This window comes from Canis aureus, chromosome 37, assembly GCF_053574225.1.
Source record: "Canis aureus isolate CA01 chromosome 37, VMU_Caureus_v.1.0, whole genome shotgun sequence".
Lineage (NCBI taxonomy): Eukaryota > Metazoa > Chordata > Mammalia > Carnivora > Canidae > Canis > Canis aureus.
Window position 1 is genome coordinate 4,032,229 of NC_135647.1, and position 13,711 is coordinate 4,045,939.

The 13,711-nt window shown below is 44.1% G+C and overlaps 1 protein-coding gene and 1 long non-coding RNA gene across 10 annotated transcripts in view; one reads left to right on the forward strand and one right to left on the reverse strand.

The window, feature by feature from the left end:
• KIAA0319 (KIAA0319 ortholog) overlaps positions 1-13,711 on the forward strand; it is a 100,237-nt gene that overhangs the window by 69,800 nt on the left and 16,726 nt on the right. For all 9 annotated transcript variants that reach the window (XM_077886191.1, XM_077886188.1, XM_077886195.1 and 6 more), the window contains 5 exons: positions 2,840-3,068; positions 6,639-6,762; positions 9,024-9,156; positions 10,199-10,347; positions 12,895-13,046. In XM_077886191.1, the coding sequence (XP_077742317.1) occupies positions 2,840-3,068; positions 6,639-6,762; positions 9,024-9,156; positions 10,199-10,347; positions 12,895-13,046 (787 nt within the window). The remainder of the gene's footprint in view (positions 1-2,839; positions 3,069-6,638; positions 6,763-9,023; positions 9,157-10,198; positions 10,348-12,894; positions 13,047-13,711) is intronic.
• On the reverse strand, positions 10,544-13,306 carry LOC144306703 (uncharacterized). Its single transcript, XR_013373814.1, has 2 exons — positions 13,011-13,306; positions 10,544-10,868 (listed from the first exon to the last, which is right to left on the reverse strand). It is a non-coding gene; the product is annotated as an uncharacterized LOC144306703 (long non-coding RNA).

Consider the following 13,711-nt stretch of genomic DNA (forward strand, 5'->3'; position numbering starts at 1 on the left):
TGCAGCCCACGGTGTGATCCTGGAGACCGGGGATCGAGTCCCACATCGGGCTCCCTGCATGGAGCCTGCTTCTCCCTCTGCCTGTATCTCTGCCTCCCTCTCTCTCCCTCTTTGTGTCTCTCATGAATAAATAAAATCTTACAAAAAGAAAACTCTGTATCAGGCATACTACTTTTATCTGTTTCTATTAGATTCCTAGCCATAACCTTTTCCTGTTCTTTCTTTTGGGATGAATTCCTCTGTCTTGGCATTTTGTCTAGATATGTATCTTCTTCTCTGTGTTAGGAAAGCCTGTTATGTTCTCTGCTCCTGAGAGTAATGGCTTTATTAAGAAGAGATCATATACTGTCCAGGACCTGGTGCTTCAAGAAGTGTGTCTGGTGTGTGCTGCATGTACTCACTCTGCTGTGTGTTTTGGCTGCTCTTTCCCTCAGGTCAGTTCTCTGCTGAGTTTTTCCTCGCCTATAGTAGGGAGTATTTGGACCTTGTCCTGTGTTTGGCAAGTTTTAACTGGGTGTGCTTTGGTCTGCTTGTTTAAAAAGGCCAGATTTTATTTCCGCTAGAGCTGAAGCTTTACAGCACTCTGTGATCAGTAGACTTGGTGCATGTGATGGAATTTTGCTGGTTTTCTAGGGGGAGAGGCCTGCTGCTCTGGCTCTCAGGTACACTTGCCCCGGCATAGAAGCACCTGCAGAGTACAGGGGGGTGGAAATTGGTGTAAGTGGCTCCAGCCTCTACTGGGGGGGGGGGGGGCAATGCGCTGCTCCCTGAAATCCACTGGTGCTGTTGGTGGAGGAGAAAGATGGCATCCACCCTCTCCCTTGGCCCCCAACAGGTGAATTCATGCCCTCACTGTCCAGGCAGCCCTCACAGAAGAGAGAAGAATCTCCCCTTGCATGCCAGGCATCCCTCAGATTTCTGCCTTCACAGTGTCTGTGTCTGAGCTATCTGCCCACCTGGCGGCACAGTGCTTCTGTGTTTTATCTCAGGTGCCTGGTGGAGTTTCAAAACTCTAATTTTAAGGACCTGGCACTGCCTGAACCCACCCTGATCCTCTGGGGGAGGGTCTTGGGGCACTGGGGCTGGTGCAGATTTATCCCAGAAGGGCAGTTGTGGGAATGCACAGGTGCTTGGAGTTTAGAGTGAAGCACAGCAAAAAGCTGCCCTCAGCAGGTGTCCCTGCCGCTATGCTAATGAATGGGGTGGTGCAGGGGCACCCACCAGTTCTTCTGTCTCCTGTGACTCAGTGCCACCTCTCTCAAGTGCATTCCAAGAAGGGGAACTGTCTCTCCCAGTGCAATGCAGGGGACGCTAAGACCATGCTGTCCACTCCTGGGTCTCTGGCCTCCTTCTCCACTCCAACACTATGCCCACTGGCTCCACATTGGCTGCAGGGCAGGCTGATTTGAGCTTGACTGATTATAAAAACTCATAATAATCAGCCACTCTCGCTTTTCCAGCCATTGGCTTTGGGGAAGTGTTTTTCTTGTGCACTGCTCTGTCTCTCCTCTCTCTGTGGTTACAGGCTCTCTCCCTACCACAGCACCCGGGATTCTTTTCTCCCCCAAATCATGTCGGCACACCTCCTACCTTCCACAGTGTGGCTTCTTCTCTCCCTTTTGTTGTGCAGTTTGTTCTCAGTCCTCAGATTGATTTCTTTGGTGTTCAGAATGATTTGATATTTATCTAGCTGTGTTCAAAGGGCATGGCAAGCATAGGGTCCCCTTATTTCTCTGCCATTTGACTCCTCTCCATTTCATTTTTATTTAATTGATCATCTGGTTAAATCAGGTTACTGTTGCTGTCCACATTTTACCATGAAGAAATTTCCTTAGGGTCCCAGGATATGTCCTGAAAGCCTAGCTGAGGACAAAGGACCTCAGATAGTTGGCTTGCTGTCAGAGCAGAACCCGAGTTCAGATCTTGGTTGCATGGAGTTTGTGAGATAATGTGAAAGATACACAGAATACACCTGCCCCCATACACACACCTTATTACAAGTAAGGCCTGTGTTCTTCCCATAGCTTTATTATCATATTCCTATTAACACCCGTGTAGCATTTATCACTGTTTGGAACTGACATCTTTACCCCAGAAGGATGAAGAGACCATATTTCTTGATATATTACCTCATGAGCAGAAAGTTTACCACAAGAGGTCCTGGAGGAGTGTCTGCAAGGAGTGTTCTGAAAACATAATTAGGGGATCCCTGGGTGGCGCAGCGGTTTGGCGCCTGCCTTTGGCCCAGGGGCGTGATCCTGGAGACCCGGGATCGAATCCCACATCGGGCTCCTGGTGCATGGAGCCTGCTTCTCCCTCTGCCTATGTCTCTGCCTCTCTCTCTCTCTCCGTGACTATCATAAATAAATAAAAAAAAAATTTTAAAAAAGAAAACATAATTATATTAAGTCCTCTAGAAAAGAATAAAAAGATTTAAAAGCTTTGTAGATGAAAATTGATGAGTGAGCTACTGTCTCCACATGCACGGACCTGAAGGCAGGACTTAAACCCAAGAAATTCTTTGTCTCAGATGCTAGAGGGAGGCTCCTATATTGGCTGGGGAAGATTTCTTCATCTGACATCCCAAAGACTAATCAGAAAACCATTTAAGATAAAACTCCATCATGTGATAGTATTACTAGCTAAAAAAAAAAAACCAGCAAAAAATTAAAAAAAAAAATCTGAGTTGCTCTGTTTTTTTCTCAGCTTCATCCTCAGATCTCTGTTTATGCCTCTTCTGAGTTTTCCTGAGAAATGTACCATGGACAGACTAAATTGACCACTTGCCTTAAGACTTAGCATCTTCTTGCAACATGATGGCTTCCTCTCCTTTTTGTAGATTGACTGTTACAGACTCCGATGGAACCTCTAATTCCACAACTGCGGCACTAATAGTCAACGGTGCTGTGGACTGTCCTCCAGTTGCCAGTGCAGGACCAAATCAGACCATAACTTTGCCCCAAAACTCCATCACTTTGAATGGAAACCAGAGCAGTGATGATCACCAGATTGTCCTCTATGAGTGGTCCCTGGGTCCGGGGAGTGAGAACAAAGAGGTGGCCATGCAGGCAAGTTCTCTATCCTGCCTTCAGATTTTTAGTTGTCTAGCCATACCCCAATCCACCTACCCATCTATCCGTCTATCCCTCCATCTGTCCACTCACCCACCTGTCCGTCCATCTACCCATCAATCTATCCACCCACCCACCCATTAATCCATCTACCTATACATCCATACATCTGGCCATCCATTTAAAACTGTTCATACATCTGTCTACCTTCCTACCTACCTAAATTATTGGTATGTGGTATAAATCCATAAAACATGTTTTTATAAGATAGTCTGATATATTACAACTATTAGAAGAGCTCACAGATCTTCCAAACTTACACCCTTTCCACTCACCCATTCTCTATAAGCATAGAAGTGAGTCCTGTGTTGACAGCTTGACCTTGAGGCTAATTTGGGGTAAGTCTGACCCAATATTTTCCACAGAAATACTATTTTAGGATTGGGAGAAACTTCGGAAATAATCCAACATAAACAGTATTATCAGGAAATTTTTCCTTAGTTTGTTTCTTATGTTTTTAGAAACTTCATTGTCATCTTTTCTGGATCTAGAGCTTTCTGTATCTAATTTTAGTTTGCTCAAATCTTAAATATATTTGTCTCAAGACATAATACCATGGACACTTTTGCTGTGAGTGGTGTGTGTGCACATGAACTGTTTGCTCATTCTTGAATCTTTTGGTGATGGCCAAAACTATTTGTTTGTTTTTATTGCTAACCAGCTTGCTCTTTTGAAGTTATGTTGTTATTTGATGGTTTTCTTTAAGTCTTTATTTTATTATCTTTTTTAGTTGTTATTTTATTTATCTGTTTGTTTGTTTGTTTGTGTAAACCAGCTCTGTGCCCAGTGTGGGGCTTGAACTCACGACCCTAAGAGCAAGAGTCACGTGCTCTACCAACTGAACCAATCAGCCATACCTTCAGTTCTTATTTTAATTCCAGTTAACATACAGTGTTATTATTAGTTTCAGGTTATTATTTGAAAGTTTAATGGAAAAAAGGCAGGACCTTACATTGCTACCCTGTACTCCTTCAAACTACATCTCATCTGTCCAACATAAATTTCTCATTAGTATTTTAGATGAAGTCAGATATCCCAAGAAATCTTACCTACTTTACTTTCTGATGTTTCTGGAAAGTATTTTGCAATTACGATGAATTTAAAATGACTGGTTGGGTTTATGGAACTTGAGAGGGCCATGCTGTAGTGTCCACCTTTGTCTAAAGGTTGTGGCAAGTGGTATGTTTGCTTCTGGTATGCTAAGAATTCTGATCCAGAGTACTTTGGATGCAAAACAGAGAGATGGGATATTTTTCATTTCCTTGGTTAAAAAACTATTCCAGGGGTGCCTGGTTGGTTCAGCCTGAAGAGTGCATGACTCTTAATCTCAGGGTTGTGAGTTAGAGCCCCACATTGGGTGTGGAGATTACTTAAAAAAATAAATTAAAAAAAAAAATCCCAAATTTTCTTTCCTTTAGTTTTTGTGAATTATGTGCCCAAAGCTCACACCCCAGATTTCATCCACGTCTGCCCAATATGTGTCCAAGGGAATCCATGAGTGCGGGGTGCAGGGTCAATCCCACTGCCTCTCCACACCTGCCTGTCTGCAGTGGACACTCTGAGATCATTCATAGTAACAAGGTTATTGCCTTATGATTGATGGATTAAGGTGTTAAAACAGATGATTTTTTTTATTAACTGGCAATCACAAAGATGACTCTGTAAACCGGAGTTTTACATTAGTCTAAATGTTGTGCAGGGCATCCTGCCAAGGGTTTGCTGCAGATGGGGGAGGCCACTGCTGTTATCTGGAGCATATGGTGGCTTCGGGGATGTTTAGTGACAACGTGTTGGTCTGCCTACTTCCCATTTGCCATAACATTCCCTGTACCGAGTGCATAAGCATTTATGTAACCATATTAATTTTGAAGTTAAGTACTAGGAAATTCTACTTTTGTAGAGCTTTACAGAGCAAAATGCTTTGCTTTATTTAGTCAAAGTGAGGGAAAGCACCTTTTTAAAAGTTATTAAAAGTATGTATTTAAAATTTCACAAGTTCCCCTTATGATAACAATTGATTATCAGTTTTTTCAATTTTCCATTAAAACGTTTAACAAATACATGCAGATACATGTATCTTTAGATAATCTTGGGATCTATAAAAGTAAATAAATTATAATATGATTTAAGATTAAAAATCCTTTCTATGATGCCATAAACTTCAAACATAAGCAATAATTGGAAATGTTACCAGCAGCAACACAGTAGCAACAAAGTGAAAGGTTAAGCTGCAAACAAGTATAGCTATTATATACTCAATTGAAAAAATGTTTTATTGAAAACTTTTGTTGTCTTAGAGTTTTAAAAAATTGTTTTTAGTTGTTAGAGTAATACATGAGTTGTTTCTTGTAGTTGAAAAAAAATTAACTTCTGGGGCACCTGAGTGGCTCAGTCAGTTAAGTGGCTGCCTTCTGCTCAGGTCATGATGCAGAGGTCCTGGAACTGAGATCCACGTCAGGCTCCCTGCTCCCTGTCTGCTCTCTCTGCCCCATTCCCTACTGTGCTCTTGCTCATTCTTTCTGTCTCTCAAATGGATAAATAAAAAAATCTTTTTTAAAAAAGTTGACTTCTGATAAAATGCAAATACATCTTGAACTTACCTCAGTTGCCTTATGGAGATAATTACTTTTATCAGTTTAATGTGTCCTTACAGAACCTTTTTTGTATATTTGTGTATATGCATGTGTACACATAGTATCTGTCACACTATATGTACTGTTCTGCAACTTTCTCTTTTTCCTTGACAATATGTCTTTGACATCTTTCCATTTCATTACTTATAAGCTATAGACATTTTTTTTTTCCTTAAGGAGGCTCCACACCCAGCATGGAGCCCAACTCCATTTCAGTATTTATAAATTTACCTTATTCTTTTACACTTTCTCCTTCAAACTAGCATTGTGGTGTATCATGGTGGGTCTGGTCACGCCCCGTTGAAGAACATATACTTATTTAAAGATTGTTTATTTTAGAGAGAGTGAGAATGTGAGCAGTGGGGAGGGGCAGAAGGAGAGAGAGAGAGAATCCCAAGAAGACTCCCTGCTGAGTGTGGAGCCCAATGCTTGAGAGCCTGACCTGAGCTGAAATCAAGAGTTGGCTATTTAACTGACTGAGCCACCCATGTGCCCCATTGTTGATGAACATTTAGACTGTTTCCAGTTTCTGCTATTATAGGCAGAGCTTCCAGCAGCATCCAAGTGTGAGCCTCCTTGTGTGCATGGGCTTTTCTCTAGTGTAGGTAGGAAGTGGAATTGCTGGTTAAAGAATATGCTCATTTAATGTGTGAATGGATGTTGCTAAATTGGCTTCCAAAAGGGCCAAATTAATTTAGACTTCTTCAACAGCAAATGAGGATACATAGTGAATTTTAGATTACATTTTCTTGGGGCACACATATTTCGTTTTCAAGTAGGATCTCCATATTTAGAAAAAGTACTCATTTTTCATTATGTCATGCTGCTTATTGAAATTAATTTTTCTTTTTCATTTCTATTTGCTGTTACTTAGGGTGTCAAGACACCATACCTTCATTTGTCTGCCATGCAGGAAGGAGACTATACATTCCAGCTGATGGTGACAGATTCTTCAATGCAGCAGTCCACTGCCGTAGTCACTGTGACTGTCCAGCCTGGTATGTGAGATGAAAGAGGCCTTTGGCCCCAGAGATTAAGGCAGAAATGACACCTGACCTCTGTGCTCCAGACAAGCCAAATTTGGTGGCAAATTCTCTAAATCTTTTAACTGTCAAGAAATCGGGGCTGGAATAGCTGAATCCTAATACAAAGCCAGTTTTCTGTTGTGGTTCTGAACCTTGTGTTGACTTTGTCTTTAAACCCTGGCATGGAGACCCAGATGGACATCCTCCGGGCCCCTTGCAGGCTCCACTTGCCAGGTAGACACTCCCACATGTGTCTCATTCTGTTGCAGAGCTTCAGGGAATTCTTGATATATGGCCTGGTAACTCAGATGGATCATAGCCAGATGGAGAACTGACTCCCAGTCAGCTCCCAGTCCATTAATGGTTTTGTGAAAACCCAGGACTCTGCCTTCCTGCAGATTTAAATAATCTTAAGAGTAGTTATGTTTTTCTTGACAGTGCTCTCTGCTTTAGAACTTTTCTAGAAGATGCTGCTAATCCCAGTAATTGTCCAGTTTCCTGGCAACTGAAAATATACTTACAGACAATGCATTTACTTATTTTATTTATTTATTGACTATAAATTATTGACTATAGTCAGTGCTGTTGGTTAGAGCCTGGGGATGTGGAATTAAACAGGATAGACTTGGTCTCTGTCCTCCCAGGGCTCATGGGCAAGTACATCAAAAGAAAACCACATGATCAGTGCATTTCTAGGGGATGGACACTATGCTCCTGGAGCCCTCAAAAGGACATACCTCCTGGGCTTGCAGTATCTGCACAGAGTCTTATATGAGCTCAGGGCTGCAGTTGGCCAGGTGAATTTGGGGAGAGAAGGGCAAGAGGAAGAGTTTTTTTAGGCAAGGAGACACTGTGCATGAAAGTCATGGGATGAAAGAGAGTTTGGTAGTTCAAAGAATTAAAAAGAATTTAGTGCAACAAGAGAAAGTGGTGAGGATGTGGGAGCATGAGGCATAGGGATTAAAATGCCAACAGATGATCTGGAAAGAGGGGCAGGGCTCACATCAAGGGCTTTTGTAAATCAATGGTCATGGAAGTGTTTTATCCCAAGGTCAAGAGAAGCCACTGGACCACCAGACCTTACTGAGTAGCACACTGGTCCAGATAGTGAGTAATAGCTGCTTCAGCTTTGGACTACAGGACCTTTTTTTTTTTTTTTTTTAACAGAAAGCTTGTCTATTTATTTCAGTATCAATATCAGCGATACTTTGTATCTTTTGCTTTAAACTTTTATTTTTAAGGGGCACCTGGGTGGCTCTGTTGGTTAAGTGTCTGACTTTAGCTCAGGTCATGATCTCAGAGTCCTGGAATCAAGCCCCACATGGGGCTCCCTGCTCAGCACAGGAGTCTGCTTCTTCCTCTCCCTCCTCCCTGTTTGTGCATGCGCTTTCTCTCTTTTTCACTCTCTCTGTCAAATAAATAAAATCTCTTTAAAAAATTTTTTAAAAAAGATTTTATTTTTAAATCATCTCTATACCCAGCATGGGGCTTGACCTTAAAACCCTGTGATCAGGAGTCACATGCTTTATGGACTGAACCAGCCAGGAGCCCCTTATATCTTTTACTATTGTTTAACATTTAACCAAAATGTTTTGAGTTTTTATTATTTACCAGGCACTGTGTTAGGAATTGGGACTGCAAGACAAAAGGAAGTCCTGCCTGATAAAGCAGCTGTCAGCTAACTTTCTTCCAGTTCCTTCCTCGCCTCCCCACTGTCTCCCTAGTCCTTCTTCCCTCCATCTGCCCCTCCTCATTGATTTTCCTTCTCTCTTGACTCCATGCCTTTTGAGGTCTTTTGTTTATTGATTTGAGAAAGAGAGAGAGCACACACACGTGCATACATGTTCAAGTGGGTGGGGGGTGGGATCCTCAGGCCGACTTCCTGCTCAGTGTGGAGCCCGAGGGGTAGGAGGAGGGGCTCAATCCCATGACCTGAGCTGAAATCAAGAGTTGAATGCGTAACTGACTGAGCCACCCAGGTGCCCCTCAAGGTCTTTTAAAGAAACCAAACATGTATATATTAGGGAACAATGTTCCCTGCTGTCTGGCCCCCAGTCTCACCCTTAAACATTTAAGGAGCCTACAGTGTTTCTCTCCAGGGTTCCCTCAGGACACTGTGCACTCTAGTAGCTACCTGCTCCAAGTATGAGTAATTAGCTTCAATCAGGAAATCTGGGGATTGCGGACTTAATGCAAAGAGAAAATAGTTTTTCACACCATTTCTGTAATTCTAGCAAGCAACAGGCCTCCGGTCGCTGTGGCCGGCCCCAACAAGGAGCTGGTCTTCCCAGTAGAGAGCACCACGCTGGATGGCAGCAGGAGCAGAGACGACCAGGGCATTGTCCTCTACCACTGGGAACACGTCAGGTAGGCCCACTTCCCACTGAGCAGCGGGGGGGTCCCATCCTGGCCCAGTGCTAACATCGCCTCTGCTCTGGAGGGTCCACATTAAATTAAAGTCCACTGGTGCATGCTGAGGAGTCAGGATTCAAGCACCTTTCTGGAGGTGCAAGAGCAGATCAAGCATGAAAGGATGAGATGTTATTTGTTGGCAGTGGAGTGGGGTGGAGCCACGCCGGCTGGACAGGGCCATCTTGGTGTGGGTGAGCTTCATGACAGAAAAGGTGCACAGAGGCCTGTGTAAGGCCTCAGGGGGCCTCCTGTCTGCACTCGAACCATCTGCAATGACCATAGACAAAGAAGTGCAGAGCCAGTGACTTGCATAAGCCTCGGTTTGCCTGTACAGTAAGGGAAGGAGTGGGGTGTTTCTGACAACAGAGGCCAGAGTCCTAATGATGGCCTGTAATTCCCCTGAGGAAATCCATCATCTGGCTTATCCCCTCCTCTTCCATACTCTGTAAAGATAGATGAGGATTTTGCCTAATTTTATTCAAAGAGGAAATGGGGAGTAGTTTCTAAGACTCTGTTTTACAAGGACAGATCATTTCACTGACCCCTCAATTGAAAAAAAACGGGGTGGGGCACCTGGGTGGCTCAGTTGGTTAAGTGTCCAATTCTTGGTTTCGGCTCAGGTCATGACTTCAGGGTTCTGGGATCAAGCCCTACATCAGGCTCTGCACTAAGTTCAGAGTCTGCTTGAGATTCTCTCTCTTTCCCTCTGTTCCACCTCCTGCTTTCTCTCTCTCACTCTCTAAAATAAATAGGTAAATAAAATCTTAAAAAAAAAAACAAAATAAAAATCCTCTTCCTAGGAATCACACAGGCTCTATCTAAAATAGGCATTAGCTTATGACCTATACCCTAAACTAGAGAATATAAGTGGATAAAAAGTTATCTTAGAATTCTCTAGATGATATATGTTTTAGCTGGAAAAAGCGACTTTTATAAGGATTCAAATAATCAGAATACCGTGCCCACGCCTTTTGTTATTCACGTCCCTGTTTTTCAGAGGCCCCAGCACAGTGGAGATGGAAAATACAGACAGAGCTATAGCCACCGTAAGCGGGCTCCAGGTGGGTACCCACCACTTCCAACTGACAGTGACAGACCGGCAGGGGCTGAGCAGCACAGCCACCCTCACCGTGGTGGTGAGGAAGGGTGAGTCCTGGCATGGCGGAGGGAGGTGGGGCTCCTTCTGCTTTCCGTCTCACAGGGCCCTAGGCCACACCACGATTATTCAGAAATACTGGTGTTTATCTGTCCACAGTAGACCCTGGACTCAGGTTGGCCAAGAAAAAGCCATTCTTGCTGTGTCCACATTTGCTGTTCTGTCTCCTTCCACAAAGAAACAGCATTTCCTTTTTTTGTTGTTGAGCGTACTGTCTAGGGGCTGCCTTTTCTTCCTATGACTACTGGCAGTGAAAGACCTGTGTCCACCCATGTCTGCCCATGTCCAACATTGTGCTTTCTCTCTCGTCTCCTTGGGAACTGAAGAGCAGAGACCTTTCAAGTTCCATATTCTTTCTTGACTTGTGGTCTAGTCCCATGCCACTCTGCACTAGGGACTCGTCCTTCTGTCTTTTCCCTGTGGCTGGAGCTGCCCAAAGACCTTTGCTTCAGACATTTCTATGTCCTCTGTGTCACAGCACTAGGCTCATGGCAACTCATGATGCTGGGTACTGGAATGAATGAACAAACGAATGAATGAATGAACAGACAGATGATCATGATGTTGAAGTACACAGCTGTAATGAGCATGCTGGACAGAAAAAGTCAAGTGCCGTAGACCAGCCAGTGTGGGAGCGCTGGGGAGTGGCTGAGCTGCCTCATCCCAGGGAAGGTCATGTGTCAGGCCCAGGAAGCTGGGACTTTATCCCCAGGCCGGGTGGGAGAGGCTGAAGCCATTTTAGCAGCAAAGTGACATAGATTTGGATGTTTTCAAGTGTTTGTGGACTAGTCTACCATATTTAAAAGTAGAGAAACTAGGCTCAATGAGCCATTATGTCCCCATCACCCAACTTCACAGCTCTTAGTAGTTTGCCACTCTTGTTTCATCTAGCCATTCATATTTTCTTTTATTTTGGTTGGAGTATTTTAAAGCAAACCCTAACACCATGTCATTTTACCTGAGAGTTTTGGATTTTTTAAAAAGGTAATGGTTTGGTGGGAAGAGAAGTCAGAAGCAGGGAGGGCAGAGGGGAAACGATTGACTAGAAAGACATCTTAGGGGTGAATCCTCAGGACTTGATGGCTTTGTGTGGTTCTGAAGGGAAGGAAGAAGGTGTCTCGATGACTCAGGAACACGACCTCACCACCTGGACGGGTGGGGGTGCCCTGCTCTGAGCTCCGCCCACAGAAGAGCAGCAGCAGGTTTGTGGGAGGTTGACTTGGACACACCAGATTTGTGGGGATGGCATGCCCGGTTGCATTCTGACTGGAGTTCAAGGTTGTGGGGACATAAGCACAGAAGGGAGTAGCTGCCATGAGGTCTACCCTCGGAGCTACATAGGGTCTGATGGTCATTTTTCACGGAAGGGTATTTGGGCTGCCTCAGTCTATTGCCAGTCTGTTTCTGTGGTTCCCAGCCTCTCCCTGGTCCACAGTGTACAGGTAAGCCTGCTTACTGCCAGGTTCTCCCAGAAAGGGAGTGTGGTGAACAATGTGGAAACGCTGCTAACATAATGGTACCACTTGCCTCTGCTCTAACCTCTGGGATCTTTTCTCAGGAGAACGGTGGTTGGTGATTGACGGGGTGCTCATTCCTCCCTTGCTTGGATCAATATCTAACTATTCTCACCCCATGACTTTTGCTTGACTTGTTTTTGTGGGGCATTTACCAGGGATCAAATAGGGTTCCAGAGCTCCACCTGAATAAGCTGGATTTCCCACACAGCTGCCTCATCCCTAAAGTGGGCTGTGTCTTCTGATGGTCTCGGTCTGTGCCCCATTCTCCCCGGCCCCTCTCTCTGAGGCAATTGTATCAGAAATGGTTCTTTTATTATTATTATTATTATTTTTATTTTTATTTTTTTTTATTATTATTTTTTTTTATGATAGGCACACAGTGAGAGAGAGAGGCAGAGACATAGGCAGAGGGAGAAGCAGACTCCATGCACTGGGAACCCGACATGGGATTCAATCCCAGGTCCCCAGGATCACGCCCTGGTCCAAAGGCAGGCGCCAAACCGTTGTGCCACCCAGGGATTCCAGAAATGGTTCTTATGTTGTTCTTGCATGTTTAACACTCAGAGGAGTGAAGGCCTAATTATCTTTGGCTCAAGTTTTTATTTACTTAAGCAAGATTTGACACTAGTAGAAATAAATATATCTATGGGCAAATAGTGTGGGCCAGTACATAATGATTCAGAGTATATATATATATATTTTTTTTTCAGAGTATATTTTAAACTAAAATATTTTCACTTTCTGGACCCTGATAAAAGTAAGATCATTGTTTCTCTTTTTCAAAAAGAAAAAAACCATCACATTATTAGAAACATCCCTGGTGTCCAGGCTGCCAAGTTACAAATAAGCATGAACAGAACTTTAAGAAAGTCTCTATATTATGGGTAGAAAATAATGCCTCTTGTATGTTAAGTCTACCTATGTGCAAGATGGAACCGTGGTGGATATTTTATGGCACACTTCTGCCACCAACATTTTAAATCAATGTCTTTGCTTTCATTTTTGCCATATTTGACTCAGAAAATAACAGTCCTCCCAGAGCCCAGGCTGGTGGCCACCACGTGCTTGTGCTTCCCAATAACTGCATTACTTTGGACGGTTCAAAGTCTATTGATGACCAAGGAGTTGTGTCCTACCTGTGGGTCCGGGACGGCCAGAGCCCAGCTGCTGGGGTGAGTGCTTGATGAGACTTGTCCCACTTACCCTCCTGCACAGTCAGCCTGCTCAGGCTGCTCTAAGGAAATACCATGGATTGGGCGGCTTCCGTGACACACAGACATTCCTCCCAGTTCTGGAGGTCGTGAGTCCTGCATTAAGGCTCCGGATGACTTGGCTCTCTGTCAGAGCTCTCTCTTTGACTCCCTTCTCACTGCATCCCCATGTGGCAGAGAGGGAGGGGGGCCCTCTGGTGTTCCTTATTCAAAGACATGAATCCATGGAATCAGGGCCCCACCCTTATGACCTCAGGTAACCTTAACTACCTCCTCTCAGGCCCTGTTTCAAACATAGTCAGTCACACTAGGAGTTGGGGCTTCAGCAAGTGAATTCAGAGGCCACAGGATTCAGACCGTTAGAGGCCACAGGATTCAGACCGTTAGCAGCGTTTCTCTTATGACCTTGTCTTCCTTTCCATGTTCTCTAAGATGTTCATGCTTCTAGGTTTCTTCTGTGGGCTGGAGGCAAGGGCTGCTCTTAGAGAAAAGCTGAAGTCTTCTCTAATGTTTTCCTCAACCAGACTTTAGATGGGGCAGGAAACCATAGCCTGGGGGGGTGGGGCGGGGGGGGGGGACTTTGAAGCCAAGTCTTTCCGCAGCTTCTCTGCTGTTCCTGTTCTGGT